Below are 23,420 nucleotides of genomic sequence, written 5' to 3'. Positions count from 1 at the left end.
CACGGAAGCTTTCCTCCCATTGGCTCTCGGCTAGACTAGGACGCGTCTAGCAGCCCATTCGACCAATCACGCCGGTCTCTTAAAATAAACAGGGGCGGGATTCGGAGTTGGAAGTCATGCGGGCGGATGCGATGCATGACGTCAACCCTTTGTTACCTTGCCGACCCCTTTCATCTGAAACAGCACTTATCTACGGGTATAAAACATAGCGTAATTAATTCATAAAAATCTCGGTGCAGACGGTGCACTTTAAGCTTGTTGCAGGGGGTTTAATTTACAGAACGCAGTATTCAAGGCAAACACAACGAGTATTCAAAGGAAGCAGGTGCAACACGTTGGATATTCATTTTAATTTTAATGACACAAATACTGTTCTTGCTGTATGGGTGGCCAGTGTTGTTACATGAAACCATGTGATTTTTCCTGTGATTTCTTTGCAGTCAAATGATTTATAACGACTCCATCTGGCTAGACTAAAGCTGAGATTTATGACAGAGCAACTGTACATTGCTATCCAAATGGCCAAGCGTCGTTTACAGAAGTCGTGCATGTATGTGGATCGCAGTCAGTTCACCGCGAACCATAATAAACCCTCTAATGATATGCGACTTTATAACTTTCCACCCACCAGCCAATCTGCTGTCGGCTGTCAAAACCCCCAGCTTCAAATACCGCACTGCTTCTCGGCGGAGAAATCCCCGGTGACATTTCGAGACAACGCCTTTGATATTCAGCAAAGGTCACAGACATATTTCTTTCTTTTCTTTCCCTCTCTCTCTCTCTGGAGGATCAAATGCGAAGTCTGCAGTCTGACACCCAAAAGCCCTGTAACACCAAGTATCCCTAAAACGCAGCCTATGCGATAGAAATACTAAACATTTCCAAGAACATTGCAAGTAATATATAGGAAACTTTAATCTATTAATGTAGTACAATACATCGTAGTTAAATTTGCAGCTAAAAGTCCATTCATTCATTGGAAGTCAGCATAGAGTGGCCAAAAAATAACACTCAAATAAATGCATTGCGTGTGCTAGAACAACGTACATACGCGGATTTTCGGAGTATTTAACTCTTGATTTATAAGCACTGATGTCGTTCTTGTTTTGGCCTAAAGCAGAAGGCCAAGTGCATAAGTGGCCAGCTCTTCCACATTAAAATAAATAGAGAGCTGACTCCTTTGTTGCTTCTTAAAGCTTGAATATGAAATGGTTGAATGTAACCAACCATCCACAAAATCATTACGGTAGTATCATTCAAATGATATACTTACTCTCCGTGGATCATGGTATTATACATTGTTCAGAACATCGTACTGGAATAACATTAGTTGGATACTGTTTTGATTTTTTTTTTCTAGTGTTGTTGCTCTGCGTTGCCGAATCAGTGTTGCTGTCTGCGGCAGCAACTTCCGGCGCATGCGCTCCAGCGCTCGCGTCACAGACAATGGCTAGTGCACAAATGTAAATATTACATTAACAAATCCTCCACAGTTAGCATTAGTCCAAATATAATAATTTCTGCAAAAGGCGGGTTTGAAGGCGTTTTTCTCCCATAACCGATCAAACACATCTTCCCTGGAACCGATTAGACCATATTTTAAATTCGGATCTAAATCATTTTGTAACAGCATCGTGTCTTTTTGAATTCTTGCAAAATCACTCGTAAATCTATCACGAGAGCTTTATGTAATGCCTGTCCGTTGCTTCACATTTCATGTTGCTGTGACTGCAGAGATAATCATGCTTTATCATTCACTAACCACGATAGCTTGGTGCAATTTAGTGCATATCATTTGTGAGATTATTCTCCTCTGGTTTATCGTCTATTTAATTTACTCTCCAAGAGACAGAAGAGTTGTCTTGGAATTTGTATTAGTTTATCCATTAAGTTAGACCATCTTTAGGACTATCATAAATAACACCACGATAATCGTATTGTTTAAAGAGGAACACATTTTATTAGATAGAAGATCTGTCTTGATGGTTGTGTCTCTAAGGAAAACTAGATATGGTCGATATTTCCTGGTAGATATCAACTAAACAAGCAGTTCGTGATTTGCTAGAAACATGTTTAACACAAGAAAACATTTCCTTAAACAAGTTTATTGCATATTCTCCCTTACTTAGTAAGTAGGTTTAACCTTTTGGTACAGTCCCAGAGAATGTACTAACATTAAAGTCTGTCCAAAGTCATTTTGTTTCCACGTGGTATGGAAAGGGAGAACATCGTTACAAATATGGAGGGTATTCATCACAACAAACCAATGCATAGGTTATATATAACAAAAAAATTCACAGAATAAAATAAAACATTCTTAGCAACAGATGGAAGGCAGCTGGTTAATGGAGTAACAACAGCATTTTCCCATTTTGATAAAACAGGAAACAACACGGGAGCTGCACCATAGAGCAAACACACAGTGTGCGTGGTGCACTCATCAGATTTATTAGCGCAAATGTAATCGTGTATTTGATCTCATCATAATTATACAGCTAACGTTACGTCTCTTAATCAAATCACATTAGTCTATAAATAGATTAACTGGCACGCGGTCATTCAATAAGTAAACACTGAGTTTTTTCTTTTGAGTCATAGTTATGTGGTTTTGACAGACACTGACTGAAAACCTCATCAGACAATCTACTGAAATGAAAAGACAAGGACTGCAGTTTCGTTTTGAGATCCTGTGCTGATATGACAAAAATAGCTCGCGATACATAATCTGACAAAACAACGTCGATCTTGCGACAACAACAAAAAAGCCGGCTTCGGACGGAACGGAAAATGATGTAGAGATATTTACAATTCCTATAGGCGAGAAAAGAACCGTGAGATTTCAATAAATTCTTGACTTTTAGCAGGACTAATCACCCTTCGATCGCCATTTTACCGGAAGCCTTCTTCTTCTTCTATTGTTGATTTCTGGTAACACAATGCGGAGTGTGTATGTCGTCACCTACAGGCATGCGCGTAATTTGCACGGGGGTTACGGGGGTCATGACCCCCCAAAAATCAGATCCAGCTAATATAACCCCCCCAATATCATCACATCATTCAGATTAAAATAGATATGAAATATTCAGAATGAATACTTTTGTTCATTTTCTTTATTAATTTCATTTGCCAGCAAGAAAGATAGTATCATATTTTAAATAATCTGTAATGTACCCCCCGCCCACCGCACCGATTTGGTATTACCAAAGTCTCTGGTATTACCCAACCCGCTTTCTGTACCAAGTTTGTTCACTATTTTGCGCAGTCGATGGGATGAATGGTTGGAGAAAGCTGACGGAAAGATGAAAAGGACACTGAAAGGCAGCCAGACAACGATTTTTCATTGTTTGTCGACACCAGCCAAAAAAAAAGAAAAAAGAAAAAAACGAAGGTACCCTTAAAAAAATCCTGACCAAACGGAGGTACCCTTAAGTTAGCTGTTAAGTTAGCTCAGCGTTTCTCAAAGTGTGGGGAATAGAAACATGACAAACAGGTTTTGTGCCCATCTTTTTAATTCCGTTATTTATTGACCATACACTCAAAACAAAGACACATTTAAATGTAAGCCTTGACGTTACTTAACCTCTTCACACGTAAGTTTAAAAGTATTTCAAGGCTACCGTTATTGATCGTAGTATCGCTTTATGGTTCCCATGGAGACGCGCCATTCATTGCTTGTCACACCGTAGCCACAATAGTGCTGAATGACTGATGATCTGCTTTTATTTCCTTTTTTATTCAAAATTTCACAAATGTGTTAGCTATAGCAGGATATATCTGATATTCCGATTGTCAAATATGTGCAAGTGGATGTGTTTTGTTGTTCAAACACCTTTATAACGATCGCATTACTTGAGCTGTATTCTCGAGGTCGGACATCCGGGACTTTTACTCCCATAATGCACTGCGCGCGCATAGCAACCGCGGCGAAGGGTAAAACAAATAAGCGCTCGCCATTAAGCAACACGAAGCGGAAGACAAATGAGCGCAGATATGTCGAGAAAACTGCCGAGAATCATGCCTAAAAAATTAGCAATGATTCGGCAAATCAAAGAATAACAAAATAATACCACTGCAGAGATGGCCACTCAATTTTCTGTTGCTATGTTATGACATTGCTATGCATAATGGTCGGCAGCTCTACACTGATAAGCAACAATGAAATGCACTAGTTGTGTGGGGAATAAGGTACGTTTCTGCAGTTAGTCTATTTTTGCTTTTTTGAAAAAACCGTGTCCCTCACTGACACTGTACAAGCTGTGCCACTGACAGACTGAGCTCATTACAGCCATTGTGTAACACAGTGCTTTTGAATAAACATTTTTTTTTCTAAATGAACAGTTAATGTAATCGATGCTTGATGGGTATTTAAACATGACTGCAAGTGTAGGACACATGGTATGTACACATGGTGTTCACACCAGGGGATTTGATGAGGTAATTGTATATGTCTGGATACTCGTGCCTGGGCCATGCCTTTGGGTTGTTCTCCCAGGACTCAGCTGGATGTCGATAGGGACAAGATTGTAACGTTAAACCTACAAGCGACAGCTTTCTGTGGTACCTGGTCAATGCAGGCACAAGTAGACTTTCTATATATTGATAAGACATTCTGTAATAGAAGAAAGAAGATCTGTATTTGTATAGCTGCTAGCGCCTTTCACATACATGTAACGTTAGCTAACGTTAGTCACAAAGCGCTTTACATGAGTGTTTTATTACATTCACTTCACTTCTCACCACCGACATACATTCGCATACACAGATATCATTCATCATTAATACAAAGTAGTCCGTTAGTATCCATAACTGACATAATCCACAACAAAACTTCTGTGAATAGATACCTTTTTGATTTTCCTCGGGCTTTGCCTTGATTGCCTTCGGTTTGTTTTACCCTTCAAACACGGCGGCGGCTTGTTGCTATGCAGGTCACATGATTTGTGACGTAACGCCGACCAAGAGAATGCGCAACGTATTTTAGGTATCTATCTTATTAAAATACCTAAAAAAATACGTACATTATTAGGAATTTACCACCTCTGGTTCAATTTGAGATTATTTTTATTTTTGTTTGTTTGTTTGTTTTTTTGTTGTTCTTTTTGCATGGATTTTGCAAAGTGTCAAAATGAATCAAAGCACAACTAGGTTAATGTTAGTCCACACTTGTATTGATGTTATCAGAGGCTAAATGCAAACACAATTATTATTATTTTTTAATCTAATTTTGAGACTTATTTCATGCAAAGTGATAATATAATTGCACTTTCATTTTCTTTATTTGAAAATTTTTAATGCTGTTATTTGATGTTAAGTTTTTAAAATGTGATGTTAATAAAATACATTTTAACAGTTAAACTTAAAGCCTAGTTTATTAACATTTTGTTGGGGTGATTGGGGACAGGTGGGGCTCGAAACCCTTTCCTTCCTCTGAAGTGGGGAATGGCAGAAAAGTTTGAGAAACACTGAGTTAGCTGATGATTTGTTTTGTTGACTGGAGTTGGCTGGCTAGATGTTCGTTTGCCAGTGTCCTATGAGGTAAAGCCAGAGGGTGCCAGGGACTGTGTAGAACCAATGTCACTGAATTGTAACTGCTGTTTGCTCCAATACAGTCACCCGTTTTGGGGGGGATTGCATAATTAAATTATGCAAATTAGCATGTTACCTTTTACACAAGAAAATAATACAATAAATTAATAAATAAATAAATATGCCGCGAGTTTAACCCCCCCAATGGTAGACCCAAAGTTACGCCCTTGCCTACAGGTCTAATGCGCATCTGCATATAAACGTCCAATATAGCAAGTGTAAATCATCAAATGTGTGTTACAGCGAACGCCCAAAGTCAGAGGACAAGAAAAACAGTCAAAATCATATTCTGACAGGAAAACCTAAATTTGAAACGCACTAGCAACCTGATACCCATGAATAAATTCCCTGATACATTCCTGACTCCTTGAAAAATGCAATCAATTTTACTCTTTCTTAATGACCTTGTAGCTTTCTTAATTTTCATGCACTCCATGCTAAGAATTAACCCTCTATATCCCAGCATTTAGCTGGATTCTTGTTTCATATAGCCTACATTGATAAAACAACTATTCAACAATTCAACCAACCAAAGGCTAACCAACAATTCAACCAACTAGTTAGAATATATTTGATGGAAAAACAAAGGATTTGATGTTCACAGCAGAATAACTACATCAATAGCCTATTGCCCCCTGCAGGCATTTTATCCCAGACTGTAAAAAAAAAAAATAATTGTCATTCTGAAATTATAATTATATTTTTTTATTAAATTACATGAACTCCCTATCTACAGGCCCTACTTTTCTCATATTATTACTGTGATGTTCTACAAATCAGCGAACTTTAAAACACTTTTTTTTCTTACTGCTGAAAATTAAATAATTTACTGTGATATCCGTTTTCTCTCCGGTACATCAACATAGTCCATAGTTAAAATAAAAATGTATCTCGACTTTATCTTGTGGTTATTTTGAGAAAAACAGTAGGGGGCGTTTCCCCAGCCTCTACTCTATATATACTGTATATACAGCCAGTGCTCCACACAGAGATCTGGAAGAAACAGAACAAACTGAGATATAATAAACAATGTCATAAATAGATTTCCTTCATTAATTAACTTCTATTAACTACATTAAAACAACATTTAATGTGAGCATCCTTTGCGTTTAAAGCAACTTTGGCCCAGGTGTACTTGTGCATAGTTTTTCAGGTAACATTTCAGGTAGGTCTCTTGATGCATCTTAGAGGCGTTGCCACAGTTCTTCTGGATTGAGTCTGTCTCAGTTTGTTCTGTTTCTTCATGTAGTCTCAGACAGACTGATGATGATTGCTAAACTCCTTGTGCAAACAAAAATCTCACTGCATTATTACAGTTAATGGAGAAAAAAAAGATTGTTTGGTAATGCAAACTAATATTTCCTACTAACACACTACAGCAAAAGACTAATAGCTGACTTAAAACCATTTTTTGTTGGTGAAAATATCGATTTTATGCTTTAAATAAATAATTTAAAAGATATTATAGCAAATTTAATATATTTAATCGTTCTTTGTCCATGAACTATCATTTCTCAAAAGCAAACAAGACAGAGATGGTTATTTTCTTTCTATATTTAAGCTCCATAAATACACATTTTCTTTCTATAGAGCACTCTTCAGTCCAGTGAGTCCACTAAGCCATGTTATATGCCAGTGAAGGATCTGAGGGATCTGTATCTCCATATAGTAATTTCCTTTATGCTAATAGTGTTAGAAAATACCGCACGACTTTGTGAGATTTAGAGTGTGTGCATATCATGAATAAATTGAATATCTGCTTCTAAGATAGTTTTGATCTCAGTGGATCAACTCAGAAGCATTGCAGCTATATTTATCATATTTATAATAGAAGGCCAAGAAATGTTCTGTATTGTAGAAGATGGATGGCGTTAGAGCCTCTGACTCCATCCCACACTGTCAAAATATTTCTCCTGTCATTTCTGTTCCTACATGCCCGCAATGCCTCCACACATCAAACTTTCTGCTCGCTGTATATTTTTGTACGTCCTATGCTTTCAATTGTACTTGACATCCTCCATACACGCTGCACTGTGGAAAGCAGCTCAATTACAACAGCGGAGCCCATCAGTCACTTGACATTTATAATGCTCTAACCATCATATTTTTCACATCTCATTTTCCATATGCACACTCCTGCTACACGTCCTGTACACTGACACCTAAAACAGCTTAGCTTTGGAGGAATAATAGCTATACCTTGTCAGGAAGTCATCCCTCAAACTAAAACAATTAGACTATCTTGTAATTCTTTTTTAAGCTGAACAGACTCATTGCTTTTCACTTTACTTCCTTTAATGTTTACACCAGTCTCCTTAACTGTGATATATTACTTGTATTTCCAAGTTTTTCTTTCAGCCAATATGTAGTTAACAGACAATTTTATTACACTTTATATATATATATATATATACTGTATAAAATGGTCATCATTATATACTAGCCAATATACTGATGCAGTTACCTCTGCCATTATTTAACACTTACTTAAAATTAATCTTTAAAATCATTAAATCACAAATCATTATTTCTTTATTAAACATTATAACTGTAAAATGTAAAATTGGACAAAAAATATTGGCTCATTTATAGGCCTATTAGATCTTTTAAAATGTTCTTCTATATTTTATGCTCTGAAAAGTTTGAATTCTCATTGGTTGATATTTTTAAGAATGGTTGAAGTAAATATGAAGGAAAACATATTAGATTTGTTCATAGGTATTACTAACCCCTCTACACTGACACTCCCACTTTTCCAACTTTTCCAAACAACAGATTAAAATTGATGCTTCCATAATTTTTATTGTATACTTCTGAAATCTGCTCATCCTACTATATGTATTACCGCTTTACTATAAAAGAAAACAATAATTTTTGTAAAGTTGTGCACATAAATAAAAAATAAAAGCAGCTAAGCCAATCAAACACACAACTTAAATGTACATAACACATTCTGAATAAAATTATAAACAGAGCATCTAATATCACAGATATTAGTACTTAATGTGGTTTTTAGCACTTTCTCCCAGTAGGGGTAAAATCTTTGCGTGGCAGGGGCAGCTGCCACTGAGACCTGTCACTCGACCCGTCACCGCTAGTGGTAGCTGCCACTCGACCTGTCACTGCTATATGCGCCTGTCACTCAACCTGTCACTGCTGCCACTCGACCTGTCACTGCTATAAGCGCCTGTCACTCAACCTGTCACTGCTGCCACTCGACCTGTCACTGCTATACGCGCCTGTCACTCAACCTGTCACTGCTGCCACTCGACCTGTCACTGCTATACGCGCCTGTCACTCGACCGGTCACGGCTATACGCACCTGTCACTCGACCGGTCATGGCTATACGCGCCTGTCACTCGACCTGTCACTGCTGCCACTCGCCTGTCACGGCTATACGCGCCTGTCACTCGTCCGGTCATGGCTATACGCGCCTGTCACTCGACCGCTCATGGCTATACGCACCTGTCACTCGACCGGTCATGGCTATACGCGCCTGTCACTCGACCGGTCATGGCTATACGCGCCTGTCACTCGACCGGTCATGGCTATACGCGCCTGTCACTGGAACTGTCACTGCTGAATTCATCTGCCTTGCGCCTCTCCTACCACCGTATACCTGTCACGTAACCCGTTACAGTTATATTTTCTTAAGTAACTACTTCGTAATAAAAGATGACTAGGAAAACTAATTCTTATTTTAAAGGCCTGTTTTGTTATTAAAGTCTAACAATGTTTAGGCAAGATTTGACAATACATTTCAATGTAAATTATGACACTCCAGGAGTCCAGGTTCATTAATCTGACATACACACTAATGTAGCTTTGAAACCAAGTTATACAACAGTAACCTAAAATAATTATAATAAAATCACACAAAAATGCAATACATTTATATAAAAAGAATGTTTATTAAAGTTTAAGTATTTCACCAACAATTTGTTGTGCTAAAACTTCTAAAAAGTGCACTATTGCAATTTGCATGCATATTTAGATTAGAAATAAGTGTTATTTACATAATTGTATAAAAATATTGCTATATAGATATATGTATAAATATTTACAGTACTGGTCAAAAGTTTACACGCGTTGCTATTTGTAATGTTTTTAAAATAAGTATTTTATGCCCATTAAGCCTGGAATTATTTAATAAAAAATTCAGAGGAAAAAAAAACTTTTGTCAAATATTATTACAATTTAAAATAATGGTTAGTGTAATAATGGGTTTATAGGTTTATATATATATATATATATATATATATATATGTATGTATGTATATATACACACACACACACACACACACACACACACATAATACACTTTAAAGTTTAATTTATTACTGTGATCAAAGTCGAATTTTCAGCATCATTACTCCAGTCTTCAGTGTCACATGATCCTTCAGAAATCAATAAGCTGATTTATTATTAATGTTGAAAAATGTTCTGCTGCTTAATATAAATAAATTTGTCAGGATTCTTTTAATGAATAAAAAGTAAAAAATTACAGCATTTATTTAAAACAGAACTATTTTGTAACAATATACACTACCGTTCAAAAGTTGGGGTCAGTAATTTTTCCTTTATTTTTTTGAAAGAAAGTAATACCTTTATGCAGCAAAGATGTGTTAAATTGAGGAAAAGTGACAGTAAACATTCACATTGTTAGAAAATATTTATATTTTGTATAAATGCTCTTCTTTTTAACTTTTTATTGATAATTAAATCCTGAAAAAGTACTACTAGCTACTATACTATAGGCTAGCCTACTACTTCGATCTGCTATTGTGTGTACATACTTAAGGAATTTGCTACAATAAAAAAATAGCAGTAGGCCCGTCTGGCAAAATCCAACTAGCATACATATTCAAAGCTGAAGGCAAGCCAAACACATTTATTGGTGACTTTGACAGAAGGTTTGATGGAACACGGGGTTACCCAGGTGAAAAAAAGTACATTTTTATAATTTACTTAAAGTGCTCTTTTTTTTGCACTAATTTCTAACTACTAAAAACTTATTTATTACTTCTTAAGATAATAAGAACATCTAAGTGCACTCAAGTGCACTATTTTGAGACCCCATGGAATATGAACTAAAATATGCTTTTAATATACTATCTCTGTATGTAAAAAAATATATATTTAGATAGGCCTACCACTTATAGTACATTTGAACCAATAGTGTACTACAAGTGGTAACTAAATAAATTTTTTAAATACAGAGATAGTATATTAAAAGCACATTTTAGTTCATATTTCATGGTGTCTCAAAAAAGTACACTTAAGTGCACTTATAGACGCTCTTAAGATTATCTTAAGAAGTACTAAAGAAGAATTTTTAGTAGCCCCGCTTTTTTCGGTATTCTAAAGGCTGTAGAATGTTTGTACATACAAGGCTGACTTTCCACAGGTTACATTTTGCTATATCTTCCTTACTGTATGTATAGTACACACATTTATGAAAAATTACTTTCAACAAATGTTTTTTTTTTCATCCTCCAAAGGCTGTATTACATTTGTAGTTATAAGACAGACCTATTACAGGTAAAATCTTGCCAACATCTCCTTTACTGTACATACAGTACATAATTATTCTAAGAAAACAATTACTGTAATTCAACAAATGGGTTTTTTATGTTCCAAATGTTGTAGTACATTCCTAGTGTCCAGACGGAGTTAATACAGCTGAAATTTTGCCAATATAAACCTTACTGTACATACAGTACATAATTATTCTTAAAAAACAATTACTGTAACTCACCACAAGGGTTTTTTTATGTTCTAAAAGGTTGTAGTACGTTCCTAGTGGCGAGACTGAGTTACTCCATGTGAACATTGGCCAATATTTCCCTTACTGTCCACACAGTACATAATTATTCTTAGAAAAAAACTACTGTAATTGACCAAAAGGGTTTTTTCATTGTCCAAAGGTTGTAGTACGTTTGTAGTTACAAGACTAACTCACTACAGTTTAAATTTAGCAAATATCAACCTTACTTTACATGCAGTACATAATTCATCTTTACAAAAACTGTATTTGACCTAAAGGATTTTCTCATGTTCCAAAGACTGTAATACATTTGTAGTTATGATGCTGACTTACTACAGGTGCGATTTTGCCTATATCTTCCTTACTGTACGTACAGTACATAATAATTCTTAGAAAAAAATATTGTGGTTCACCAAAAAGGTTTTTTCAGTACATAAGGCTTTCATATGTTTGTAGTTACAAGACTGATTTACTACAGGTGAAATTTTGCCAATTTCTATCTTACTGTATAGTACGTACAGTATATAATTATTCTTTGAAAACAATTACTGTCATTCACCAAAAGGTTTTTTTCATGTTCCAAAGGCTGTAGTACGTTAGTAGTTACAAGACTGATTTACTACAGGTGAACATTTGCCAATATCCCCCCTACTGTACATGCAGTACGTCATTCATATTCAATAACAATTACTGTAATTCAACAAATGGGTTTTTTGTTTTCCAAAGGTTTCAGTATGTTCGTAGTGACCAGACTGACTTTCTACAGGTGAAATTTTTACAATAACACCCTTAATGTTTGTACAGCACACAACTATTTTTTTATTAAAAACTAATTCACCTAAAACCTTTTTTTCATGTTCTAAAGGTTGTAGTACTCTCCTAATGGCCTTGGATTTTATAGCAAATTATTCATATTCATGTATGGATGTATGTGTGCGTGTGTGCACTTGTGTTTGTATGTATTGTGCATGCCTAATTATTAGACAAGTTGATATTCTGATCATAGTTTTTATTTTAACAAGCACATTTAACAAATTCCACACCACATTAATCTTAATAACTACTATTAATTTTATATTTAATAATTTATAAGTGATATATAATTGTCCATGAAGGCTGGAAGTGAAAACATTCATATATCAAGGTGTGCATAATTATTAGGTAGATTTTCTTTTAACAATAAAATGAGGAAAAAAAGTTATCAAGATTGATGTGGTTTGGAATTTGTAAAATGTGCTTGGTTTAAAATTATGATCTGAATACCAACTTGCCTAAAATGAATGCACTGTACACAGACACACACACACACACATTCTTGCATTTGTGGTTTGCAACCTTTGGAACATAAAAAAAGAAAATACTTTGTGTGTACTGTACATACATTAAGGAAGATATTGTCTGTAGCGACATATTGGTTAAATATTTTCTGTCAGTTTGCCCACAAGACATTTACTATGGCATTGTAAATATAATTTTAATTATTGGACTTCGTTTTGTACTGAGAGGTAAATTTGCAGACGCGTTAAGAACGAAATTAGTGCGCGAAAACAGAGCACTTTAAGTACATTATAGAAGTGTACTTTTTTCAACTGGGTATCCGTGACCGGTCGAGTGACAGTCGCGTATAGCCGTGACCGGTGTAACGGTACGTGTATTCGTACCGGACCGTTTCGGTACAGGGCTTTCGGTACGGTGCACGTGTGAATGCAATATTTTGTTTGCGGAACATTTTCGTGTTTCCAAACGAATAAGTGGCGGAAGTCTCCGCGTTCAGCGCAAATCCCGCCCTGCAGCTGATTCTAAGGCCGGTGACACACTGGCTGCGTGGCGTTTCTGCTGCGTGTCAGTTGCGTGACGGCTGCTTCGCGTTTTCTGTGTCTTCTTTATACACCAGAATCGTGCCTGACGCGGCGCTGGCGCGCTGCTGCTACTGTAGGTGACATAGAGGGAGGCCAGACCAGGATCTTGTCTTCACGACAACAATATCTATACTTCATGTTGAGCATAAATATAAAGCCTAATGATAAAGGACACCGTCAACAGTATTGACGGCAAAATAGATTATGTTTGACAGGTGCAATGGTTTTCAAAAGGCATCACGCGAGTGTGAACATCACTAAAACTAGGAAAAAACGATTGTAATTCAAACGCAGCTCCCGTCGGCATTTAAACAGACCTTTGCTCTTAATTCCGATCGGGCCAACGCTTTAACGAAATCTGAGCAGTTGATGCTGTTGATGCTGCACTTTACACTTTGGAAAAGTTATATATATATTTTAAATATGAGCAGGCCTACAAGCTGGGATTGGTAATGCTGCACTGTAATCATAGTTATTTATTTATATTTTTCATTATATTTTATTATATGATATTGATTTGAGACTGAGACTATTTTATTTAATGGAGAACTTTGCAGCAGTATTTTATTTCTTATTCTTTTTTTATTTTATATATATTTTATTAAAAAGTATTTTGAAAAGTGTAAAAAAAAATTGTTAAAAAAAATAAACCGAACTGTGAAAGGCTTTCTCAAAAGATAAAGCCATTATGTGCATGGAATAATAAATAAAGTCTTGAGCTTGAAGCTTTTAATGTGCGGTTTCAGAAATTTTTTTTTTCTGGAATTGTTAAGGTTATGATGGCTGATCCTGGAGCAGTACAAAACGTAATTTTGCACCCACAGAGTCTCAGACAGCTGAGGGGAAGTGCTCAGCAGTGTGCTTCATCACACAATAATACAACGTTAATGACGCAGAATGGTGTCTTTCTATGGCCCTGAAAGACATCAAGGCAGGATGTTTAAGGAACAGTGGTCCTAATTACGCTTTTTATTCCCAACTCTGACATGATTGGTGGTTTCAAAGGAGATGCATTATTGATCCCCTTCACAGACAAGTTGTATTGATTGTGAATTCCTTAGTATGAGTTTTCCTCCTCTTCTTACTTTCTTTCTCCTGCTACAATCAGCGCTGGAAAGTATGACCTCTGGGTGCTTTTAATAAGAGTGTGATGAGGATGTGACAGAGGATGCCTCAGCTGTGTGGCTTTGTGTGTTGTGCTGCAATCATGTGTAATGGCTGAGCAAGTCGGAGCTGCATCTCTGCCTGAGCAACAAACCAGCACGGCTCGGCCAACTCCTGTCACACGCCTGTTATACTCAACATCTCCGCAGCTTTGTGATTCCTCCTTGCCTGAAGAAAGGTTGCAGTGCTGTGCTGTAACTGCGGGACATTTCTATCTGTGTGTGCATGTCTGTCTTCACTCCAAAAGTTGAGGAGATACCAACTGAAATATTTGACATGACAGCAGTTATTCAGCATCCACAGCTGCTAAACAATAATGGCATATACAGCACAAACAACCCTGGAACGAGATGCTGATATATCATTTTATGCTGATATGGGTTTTCTTATTATGATTTCTAACACTGAGCTTTGTAAATTAGAACCTAAACATAAACATATATGTGCACAGGAATTATTAGAAATAGTGTTAATAGTCAAGTTATTTTTGGAGAAAGCCAGAAATTTAAAATCATCCAAGATGGACACCTTTGTCCTTTTTTTTACTTTCAGTATTTCAATTATGAGACTCAAATGAATTATTTAAACGTGACATTATGTTTTGCATAACGTATTAGGCCCTGCAGAAGTTTTTTTTTTTCTAGATGAAAACCACATAGCTGGATGGATATTTAGTTGGTCATAAAACCACAGTGAAAATGAAGATTAAAGAGGTTTCTTTGAATTTAGGGTTAAATTACCAGGATTCAGGTTCTAGGAAGTGGAAGTCACATACAATTCCACAGACACTTGCCAGAAAAGGTCTTCTCATAAAGCTCAACGAGAATTGTGAGAGAAAAAGATTTAATCAGATCAAACACTAGCCTTTAATGACTGGCAAAGAAAAAGTTATTGTTCAAAAAGATGTGAAAGCACATCAACATGTTTATAGATTTTATTTATGGTGATCTAGTTCTAATGTGGAAAAAGATTTTGTGGTTGCATGAGACCACAATTACAAATGATGGGTGTGTTCTGAATGTAACGCTGGCCACATTTCACATCTGAAATTTGAGGGAGTAGAATCATGATGTCTGCATTTCTTTGAGAAAGGACTGGACATCTTGTTAAAATTGATGGAAGAATACAAGGTGAAATACTGCAATATGTCTCTGTGTGCTAAAACAGTTTGTGAGAAAGTTCATCTAACGTTCATGGCTGTGGCTGATAAAACAAAAGGTAGTCAAATCCCAGATATCCTATTTATCTCATACAGCAATAATAATACACAATCAGAAACAAAGATCTTTAGAAGTTATGCAAAATGTGTCTCCACGGCATTTATTTTTAATTACTGATTACCTAATGAATGCCTTGAAATACAAAATAGGCTAAGTTTCAACCTCAGATTAGCTATTATCTTTATAAATTCTGATCATATGTATTTATAAATGGCCCATATTCTCAAATGAGGCGTTAGGGGAAGAATATGCCATTTCTCCTGGTCTGCAGGGTAAAATAAGGGTAGACCAAACCCATATGTGTATAAGTGAATGCATGCAATAAGCATGTTTTGTTGACACATGTGATATATTTGTGTCTATTCCTGAACAATTCATGGCTTTTTCTAATGCAAACAAATATCTGACTCAATCAAAATCCTCATTTTATTTGCCTGAATTTGTTATGTTTTGTGGCTGATCACTAGGCTGATATATGCTGACAGATTGTGGGCCACCTGATATCCTTTCTTCTCCCCAGTGGAAGCGTTTTTCACTCTGAGTTGCTCCTGGTGGACTAGCTTTTGATGGAAGATGGAAAAACACATCTGTTCCCTCTGATTTTACCTGAACGGATAAAAACAACATCAGCGCCCTTGATAAGGGATCATATTCTCAGCTCTTTGGTCCTGAAATGCTCCTTTTACCACAAACCAAACGATTTTGATTCAGAAGGTCTGTCTGTTACATGCTAGATCACTGAACTCCATAAACTCCCGAACTCCTGTAAAAGTAAATATCCAAAGTGCATTATATCCATAATACATGCTACGGTGTTTCCTCTTGTACTAGCTGAAATGATAACAAAGGTTCTTGGTTTTTATTATCAGACGCTGAGGCTGTCTATATATTTAAGTATTAATAATTTATAAATTATACAATCAGTTTATTTATGGCGCCTTCGTAGCGGCGCCTGAGCAGCAGGTGGCAGTGGTGTGTAGTATATAGATTCATCACAACAGTTCACTCGACTTTAGCAACATGTCTGCGCCCTGGACACATGTGTAAACAAACATGGAGATGAGAATCACTTTGTACTAGGGCTAACCTAAGTGTAACATTTTGAAATCATCCACTTGTGTATAGAAAACGTGTTCCGACAATGGCCTTGCGGCTTTGCGAGACGTTTCTACGCAGATCTGTGCGATTTTCAACGATCTGCAGACTGACAATAGCCCCAGAGCACGCGCCACTGGATCTGCGTCTATCTGGTGATATATAGATGAAAGACTATACACAGTCTGTTTATCCTTCTTATATGTCGTGACGTTATGCTAGATGATAAACTGGCTCTATTTGTCTTAATTCGCCACCAGAAATAAAACCAAACTCAGAGAAAAACAACAACGTCATGGTAACTTTATATCTCTTATTTTACCTGTCGTTTTTGTCCTCTACTTCTTCACAGGTCGCTCAGTTTTTGGTCCACAGACAGTAAGACAATGTCTCTTTCACTGCACTCCTGCCAGTTTGGTGTCTTCGAGTGCTTTTTTGGACAGACTGCAGAAGGGGAGAGCGGTGGTGAACGATGAGGGTCTCTGTCATCATCAGCCTGTCTGTGTTCCCTCAGACAGCGGTAATAATATAATCACCAGCCTCCCTCGAGCCTTCATGACTGCTTTTTTACAAATAACATATTGAAAACAGTTATCATCTCCTTGGATATTTGTGATATTGTAGCCTATTCGTTAAACTAATCTTGTCTGTGTGTTTATGTATGTGTTCTGCTTTCAGGTCATCAATTTTCCTTATTGCTGAAGGATCCTGATCAACCTGCAAATGCTAAATCTCTTAAAGTGACGATAGTGGGTGCTCCTAATGCAGGGAAATCAACATTGACCAATCAACTGCTGGGTCGAAAGGTGATATTATACTAATTTATGGAATAAAAATTAAGGTGAAATCTTTATTTCTCACCCAGAAATGTTATTTCTGCTGTTTACTGAGCCTGTAATTAACAGGCTGTGTATAAAGTGACAGTGCGGTTCCAGTATGTTTGAATGTACACGTTAAAATTAGATATGCATAGTGATGCATAATTAGGAGCGAGTAATGACAGAATTTCAATTTTGGTGTGAATGATCCCTATAAGACCTTGTGTCTGTAACCTTAAATGTTAATTCACAATTTCTGTATAGTTGTTTGCTGTTTCTGAGAAAGTGCACACAACAAGATCACGTGCTGTTGGTGTCCTGACAGAGGATGACACACAAATCGTAAGTACCTCTTCTACCCCGTGTATAATAGTCTAGTCTGTTTAGGGAATGCTCCATGGTTGGATGGCATTTTCTCACCTATTTAATTTTTCTGTCAGATTCTGTTGGATACCCCTGGTCTCACCACACCAATAAAGGCTAAAAGGTGACTATGTAATACAGCAGTTTCTTACAACATTAGGTGACAACTTTAAGTAAACCATTTGTTGGTTGATTTCCCAGAAAAGTGTAGATGCTCTGCTCTGCAACCTTGCTCTGATTGTCTAAACATCTCAGCCTACCCGAAACAACAACAACATAGGTTTAACTAATGCCATGATTGTGCTAAAAATTCTTAACTTTTAAACTAAACTTGATTTTGTTATATTTGTTTAACAGACATCAACTGGAGGAATCACTGCTGGTGGACCCTTTTGAGTCAATAAAGGAAGCTGATCTAGGTAAAAAAAAACATAACAAAATCTTTGTATTAGTTGTTCTTCTCTTATTTATTTCTTAATCTGTTCAAAAACGAAGACACAGCCAGCATCCAATATAATCGCCATTGGCTTACTGTGTGTGTATAATTAGAACTAACCATGAAAATGTAGAGGTATATATCAACTTAGTAGAGCCTGAATATAGTCTTGGGCAAATGAGAGCCTTGGAATCAAAGAGGCTGAGAACCACTGTGTTATGACTCTGTATTTTGTGCTGAATCTTCCATTTCTGCTATAAATGTGCAGTGGTGGTGCTAGTCGATGTGTCTGATAAATGGACCCGCGATAAGCTGGACTATGAAGTGCTGAAGTGTCTGGCCCTGAATCCAGATGTCCCTGCCATCCTTGTCCTCAATAAGGTATTAACTTTGTCATTTTGTATTTTGTATTGGTCTGTCCTAGTCTGACCAAATTACAATCTCTTTTTCTCTGCATATCCCATCTCTCATCCTGCAAAGAGAGGGGTGTTGGGCTCTTATGCTGCTACTGTTAACATCAAAATGAATATCGCTATTAAACTCAGTGAATGATTAATTAGCTGCTACACTTAGCAAAAAATCAACTCTTAACACACAGGTAGATCTACTGAAGAACAAAACACTTTTGCTAGACATCACGGCACAGCTCACAGAAGGGGTGGTTAATGGAAAGAAGATCAGGATCCGTGGCGCAGAGAAACCACGTGAGAAATTAGAAGGCATACGCCACAGCAGACATGCTGAACAACCAGAGTCTGAGAGCGTGAAGGACGGGCTGTCTCAGGAGGGTCAGGACAAAGACAGACTGAAGGCCCTGAAGAGCCGCAGGGGCTGGCATCTTTTTAAGGATGTATTCATGTTAAGTTCCATTGACAGAGAAGATGTGGAGACGTTAAAGGTTAGTGACTGCATTGGAAAATTTTAAGAAAGAGACATTTGCATTAAAACAAACCTTATGTTGGAATCTCCAGCATTGTGATTCTCATCCTTAATTTGTCTGTGTTTGAACGCGTGCAACAGAAGTACCTGTTCGATGGTGCAAAGCCTGGCCAGTGGCAGTACCACAGTGAAGTACTGACTGACCAGGGTCCTGAGGAGATGTGCATCAACACTATCAGAGAGAAACTTCTACAGCATCTCCCGAAGGAGGTGCCATACAGTATGACACAGGTGGGTCATGATAAAAAGGTGTTGAAATATGCAACCATTTGGGGTCAATAGATTTTTTTTTAAAGAAATTAAATAATTCAACAAGGATGCATTCAAATGATCAAAAGGGAGAGTAAAGACCTTTACAATGTTACAGATGTAGCATTTGAACCATTTATTCATCTTAGAATCCTGAATATATGGTTTACAGTACACAAAAATATTAAACAGCACAACTGATTTCTGCTTTGTGATTTAAAAAAAAAATTAATATTGATGAATCATTTCTTGACCACCAAATCAGCATATTAGAACAATTTCTTAAGTATTGAGTCACATTGAAGACTGAGTAATGGCTGCTGAAAACTTAGCTTTGCCATCGGTGCATATATATATATAAATATAAAACAGTTATTGAATATTTTAATAATATGAGTTTATTGTAATAACATTAAAATGATTTTTTACTGTTTTTACTGTATTTTTGGTCAAATAAATATAGTCATATTCACTCATTTCCAGTTTATCTGCTGTTTCCCAGCTTGCTATGGTCTGTTTTTTTTTCTTATCATCGAAACTGTCTATTTTATGCCGGTATGATTCTCATTCTGTTGGCTCTAAATCGGGAGTTTCTTCACAAAACCTAATCATACATACATGGTTCTTTTTGAATGATTTTGTAACTTAAAATATGTATTGTGACCTTTTTGTATTATTTAGGTTTTCTGTAATGTTATTGTTTTGGTCTTTCTGCAGCAAATTGAAATCTGGAAGGAGTCTGAAGATGGGGTACTCGAAATATCCATCAAACTATATGTAAAGAAAGACACTCATATGGTGAGTTGGTTTGTTTGCTACATTTTTTTTTAGAGAGGCTAGTCTTCTGTGCTGCTGTTCTAACTATCAGACGACTTTAGTTTTATGGTAGACAGTTTGTGGAATTGTTTTTAAGACACAAGAATGCCTTCTGACTACCTGAAGAAACAGTAACATTATTATACTTCACTATACATTTAAACCTTTGTTCTTTCTTTCTTGCAGAAAATGGTTATTGGCTCTGGAGGTCATTTGATAACCAGAATAACCCAGGAAGCTGAAAGTGACCTAATGAAGATTTTCTTGCGTGAAGTACGTTTAAAAATCTCTGCAAAGTTGAAGAAGTGAGGTAGACTGTTTGAATGATGAAGGTCAGAGGCAGAAGGGAAACCTGAAAAGAGTTGAGGAAGAGTGAAGAAATGGACATGAACTCAAAATTGTCTGTATTTTGGGTTGTACTGTCAGGCTGATCTCAAGAGACCACCCTCATTTCTGTAAAATGAAATGCAAGTATATCAGGCGCATTACATGGGTTTTCAGTGTCATTTCAAAGATCGATTGTATCACATGCCCTTTGCTGCTTACATATCTTGCTGCTTTTGATTTATAAAAATGTCTATATAATAATAAAAGCCAAAAATCACGTAGTTCTGTATTCATAGGTATACTTGTTTGCTCTGAGGGTAAGGTTAACTGTTACTCTTTTACTGGAAGGAAGGGTTTACCTTGTTTTTTATTATTCGTTGTCTTCAGTGTGGTCACGCTGTTATCTGTGGTGCAGTCTTGCTGTTTAACTGAATGTCATTACACTGACCTGAAATCACTCAACCGTAAGCCCAGCTCCAGCTCTAACATGTCAGGAGGGCCATAAGACTCCGAGTGGGCTGCACAGTTGGGGTGGTGGCTGGTTGCCAGGGTGGAGCCGGGCCTCCTCAACTGTAGCTGTACACCATACTAACTGCAGCTTTTGAATTCTTAACTATTTTTAGTTATTTGTAGCTATGTCTGTAATATTGCAGTTAATAAATATGTAATCAATAATCAATAATTAATTTTCATCGGTTGAGTAAATTATTGTATCAGTTTTAGTCAGTGGTAAATGTTTCGAGTTAAAATAAAATAGTCAGTTCTCATGGTGCAGGACTGTCTATGGTGAAAAGGTTATGATCTCTTTATCTACAGACGGCACATAAGGAGCTGAAACAATCGACTCACTTATTGGCTGCAGATTTAATTGTGTAAATCTCAATTGTTTGTTTTATTATAATACAAAACCATTCAAAAGTTTGGGTTCAGTATAATTTCATTTATGCTCACCAAGGATGCATTAATCTGATAATTTTTTAATTAATATTACACTGACCCCAACCTCTGAACAGTTTTGTATCTCTCTCTCTCTCTCTCTGTAATTAATTTTGTAAAACTTTTTTTTTCTTAAAATAAACGTAAATAATGTAAACTGTCTTTTTTCTTCCACCTCCTTTAAAGCATGTGGAAAAAAGCCATTTAAAGTTCCCCTGTTTAGACCCTAAAGGGTTTTATAACCTTTGGAATGGAAAGCGCAGTTAACCTGCTGCTAAAGCGAGTTTCAAAATGGTGAAGAGATGCACTTATTACCCTTTTTGCAGTAGGACTCCATGAAGAATTATATGCTTACCTCTAGCTGGCCTAAAGCAATGCTATGTCCCTCGTTCTTTCTCTAGATCCTGATACTGGTCATTACTTTTATTCCATTGGCTGCATCAGTTAATTGTAAGTTCATTAAAGTTAAAGCAAAGCTTCTTATTCATGTTTTTGGCTCTTAAAAACACAAGTAAGCATTTTGCCAACTATATGCTGCCTTTCTCTGTAAAATTAAAGTTAAAAGTAGACTGTAAAAATAATGAAACAAAATAATTTTTTTCATTTCAATTCAGTGATATTTATTTAAATTACACACAATGGCGGTCTCATGTAACACATTATAGGCTATAAAGTTGTATAGAATAAAAAATAATTCAGAATTTTACATCTGCGTAGCATTGGTCTTTCTGGTGTTTTTGTCCATCCGTTCACTCAATCTGATTTTGACTGCGCCGTCCGTTGCTCTGAAGTTCCATCGTATCCAGATGATTTTTGAGAAAAGGCAACAGAACCCTTACCATTACTAAACTCAGTAATGGTAACGGTTTCACCGCCACTCTCTGTCACAATGTTTGGGGGTCCACAGGAAACAGTTGGAGGTGTGTTGACCCCCTGGATAGTACATCATCTATACTGTAGTGTCTCAATAATGAACTTACAGTATACGATGATATCCTGTCTAGAGGACAATAGAGCTTTCCAGATCTATTGCATCATCAATTCAGCTTGGTCTAAATTGTTCGATTCATTTTTGTTTCCAAAAGATTTTCATGTAGAATCTCTTCCCAACTCTTCAGATGATCACACCTGTGGAAGATCCCTCATATGGGACTTTTCATCTTAAAGGAAGAGCAGCTGCCATCCTGTAGTTCATAGTCACCGGCCGACACACTCACCTTTAGATCTGTGTCCTGCAGGAAGTGCTGAAAAACAGTTTAATTGGCTTCATCTGTCACCCTCACTAGTCTTCTCACATTTGTTTTCACAAGTCTGTTGTCTCCATGCTGTTAAGCGATCGTCAACGTTGCTCCCTTGCTTGTGAGTTTTAATGCTCGCTGCTCATTTGCATATGATGACACAAAGGCTGTTCTATCCTTATCATGTCTTTGCCCTTCAGTCTGCTGACCAATCAGAACCGTTCCCTATATCAGACCCTGAACAGTAGACCCTGAACTAGCATCAGGTCTCGCTCTCACGCGAGTGTGAGCACACACCCAAACTCTCCCACTCTTTGAATAAGCTTGAAATTTTACCAACAAAGTTGGTAAGAAGATCCAAATACATGTTATATGCATATCATATTAGTTTCTTCATCTTTTATCTATACCCAAAAGTGCATATTACAATAATATTCCAAATTACACATACTAAAACCTGCATAAGTAGTTAATAATACCACAGGAGGAAAGTGCATCTTGAGGCTATATGAGGGGTTTGCAAATATTTATTACTAATGGACTTCTATGCAAAATTTTCTAAATTTCTATGCAAGATTTAAATCACTGAAATGGATTTCATGACCT

General features: G+C 36.7%; 2 protein-coding genes across 4 annotated transcripts in view; one reads left to right on the top strand and one right to left on the bottom strand.

Annotated features, from left to right (window-relative positions):
• LOC132141073 (protein FAM222B-like) overlaps nucleotides 1–17,150 on the bottom strand; it is a 62,083-nt gene extending 44,933 nt beyond the window's left edge. The window contains exon 1 of one of the 3 annotated variants that reach the window (XM_059550265.1): nucleotides 17,015–17,150. The gene's annotated coding sequence lies outside the window, so the exon portion shown is untranslated. Of the gene's footprint in view, nucleotides 1–1,273; nucleotides 1,429–2,874; nucleotides 2,937–17,014 lie in introns of those variants that run through there. The other 2 variants (XM_059550264.1, XM_059550263.1) reach the window with 2 other exon arrangements.
• Nucleotides 16,597–21,433, top strand: LOC132141074 (GTPase Era, mitochondrial-like). The gene is made up of 11 exons (XM_059550267.1): nucleotides 16,597–16,847; nucleotides 17,045–17,212; nucleotides 17,371–17,498; nucleotides 17,775–17,852; nucleotides 17,951–17,997; nucleotides 18,231–18,292; nucleotides 18,578–18,690; nucleotides 18,908–19,207; nucleotides 19,330–19,479; nucleotides 20,215–20,295; nucleotides 20,500–21,433. Exons 1-11 carry the CDS (start codon nucleotides 16,739–16,741, stop codon nucleotides 20,620–20,622), a joined length of 1,359 nt encoding a protein of 452 aa, XP_059406250.1. The 5' UTR covers nucleotides 16,597–16,738; the 3' UTR covers nucleotides 20,623–21,433.
• The last annotated feature ends 1,987 nt before the right edge of the window (nucleotides 21,434–23,420 follow it).

The sequence above is a fragment of the Carassius carassius genome, chromosome 5 (genome assembly GCF_963082965.1).
Source record: "Carassius carassius chromosome 5, fCarCar2.1, whole genome shotgun sequence".
Taxonomy (NCBI): domain Eukaryota; kingdom Metazoa; phylum Chordata; class Actinopteri; order Cypriniformes; family Cyprinidae; genus Carassius; species Carassius carassius.
This window is presented reverse-complemented; position numbering and strand designations above follow the sequence as displayed.

Excerpts from the sequence above, each read along its gene's own strand:
- LOC132141074 (XM_059550267.1), top strand. The coding sequence starts at position 16,739 with ATGGCCTTGCGGCTTTGCGAGACGTTTCTACGCAGATCTGTGCGATTT. Across the intron at positions 18,691-18,907 it reads CCATCCTTGTCCTCAATAAG|GTAGATCTACTGAAGAACAA; the intron begins GTATTAACTTTG and ends CTTAACACACAG. Across the intron at positions 19,480-20,214 it reads TGCCATACAGTATGACACAG|CAAATTGAAATCTGGAAGGA; the intron begins GTGGGTCATGAT and ends GTCTTTCTGCAG.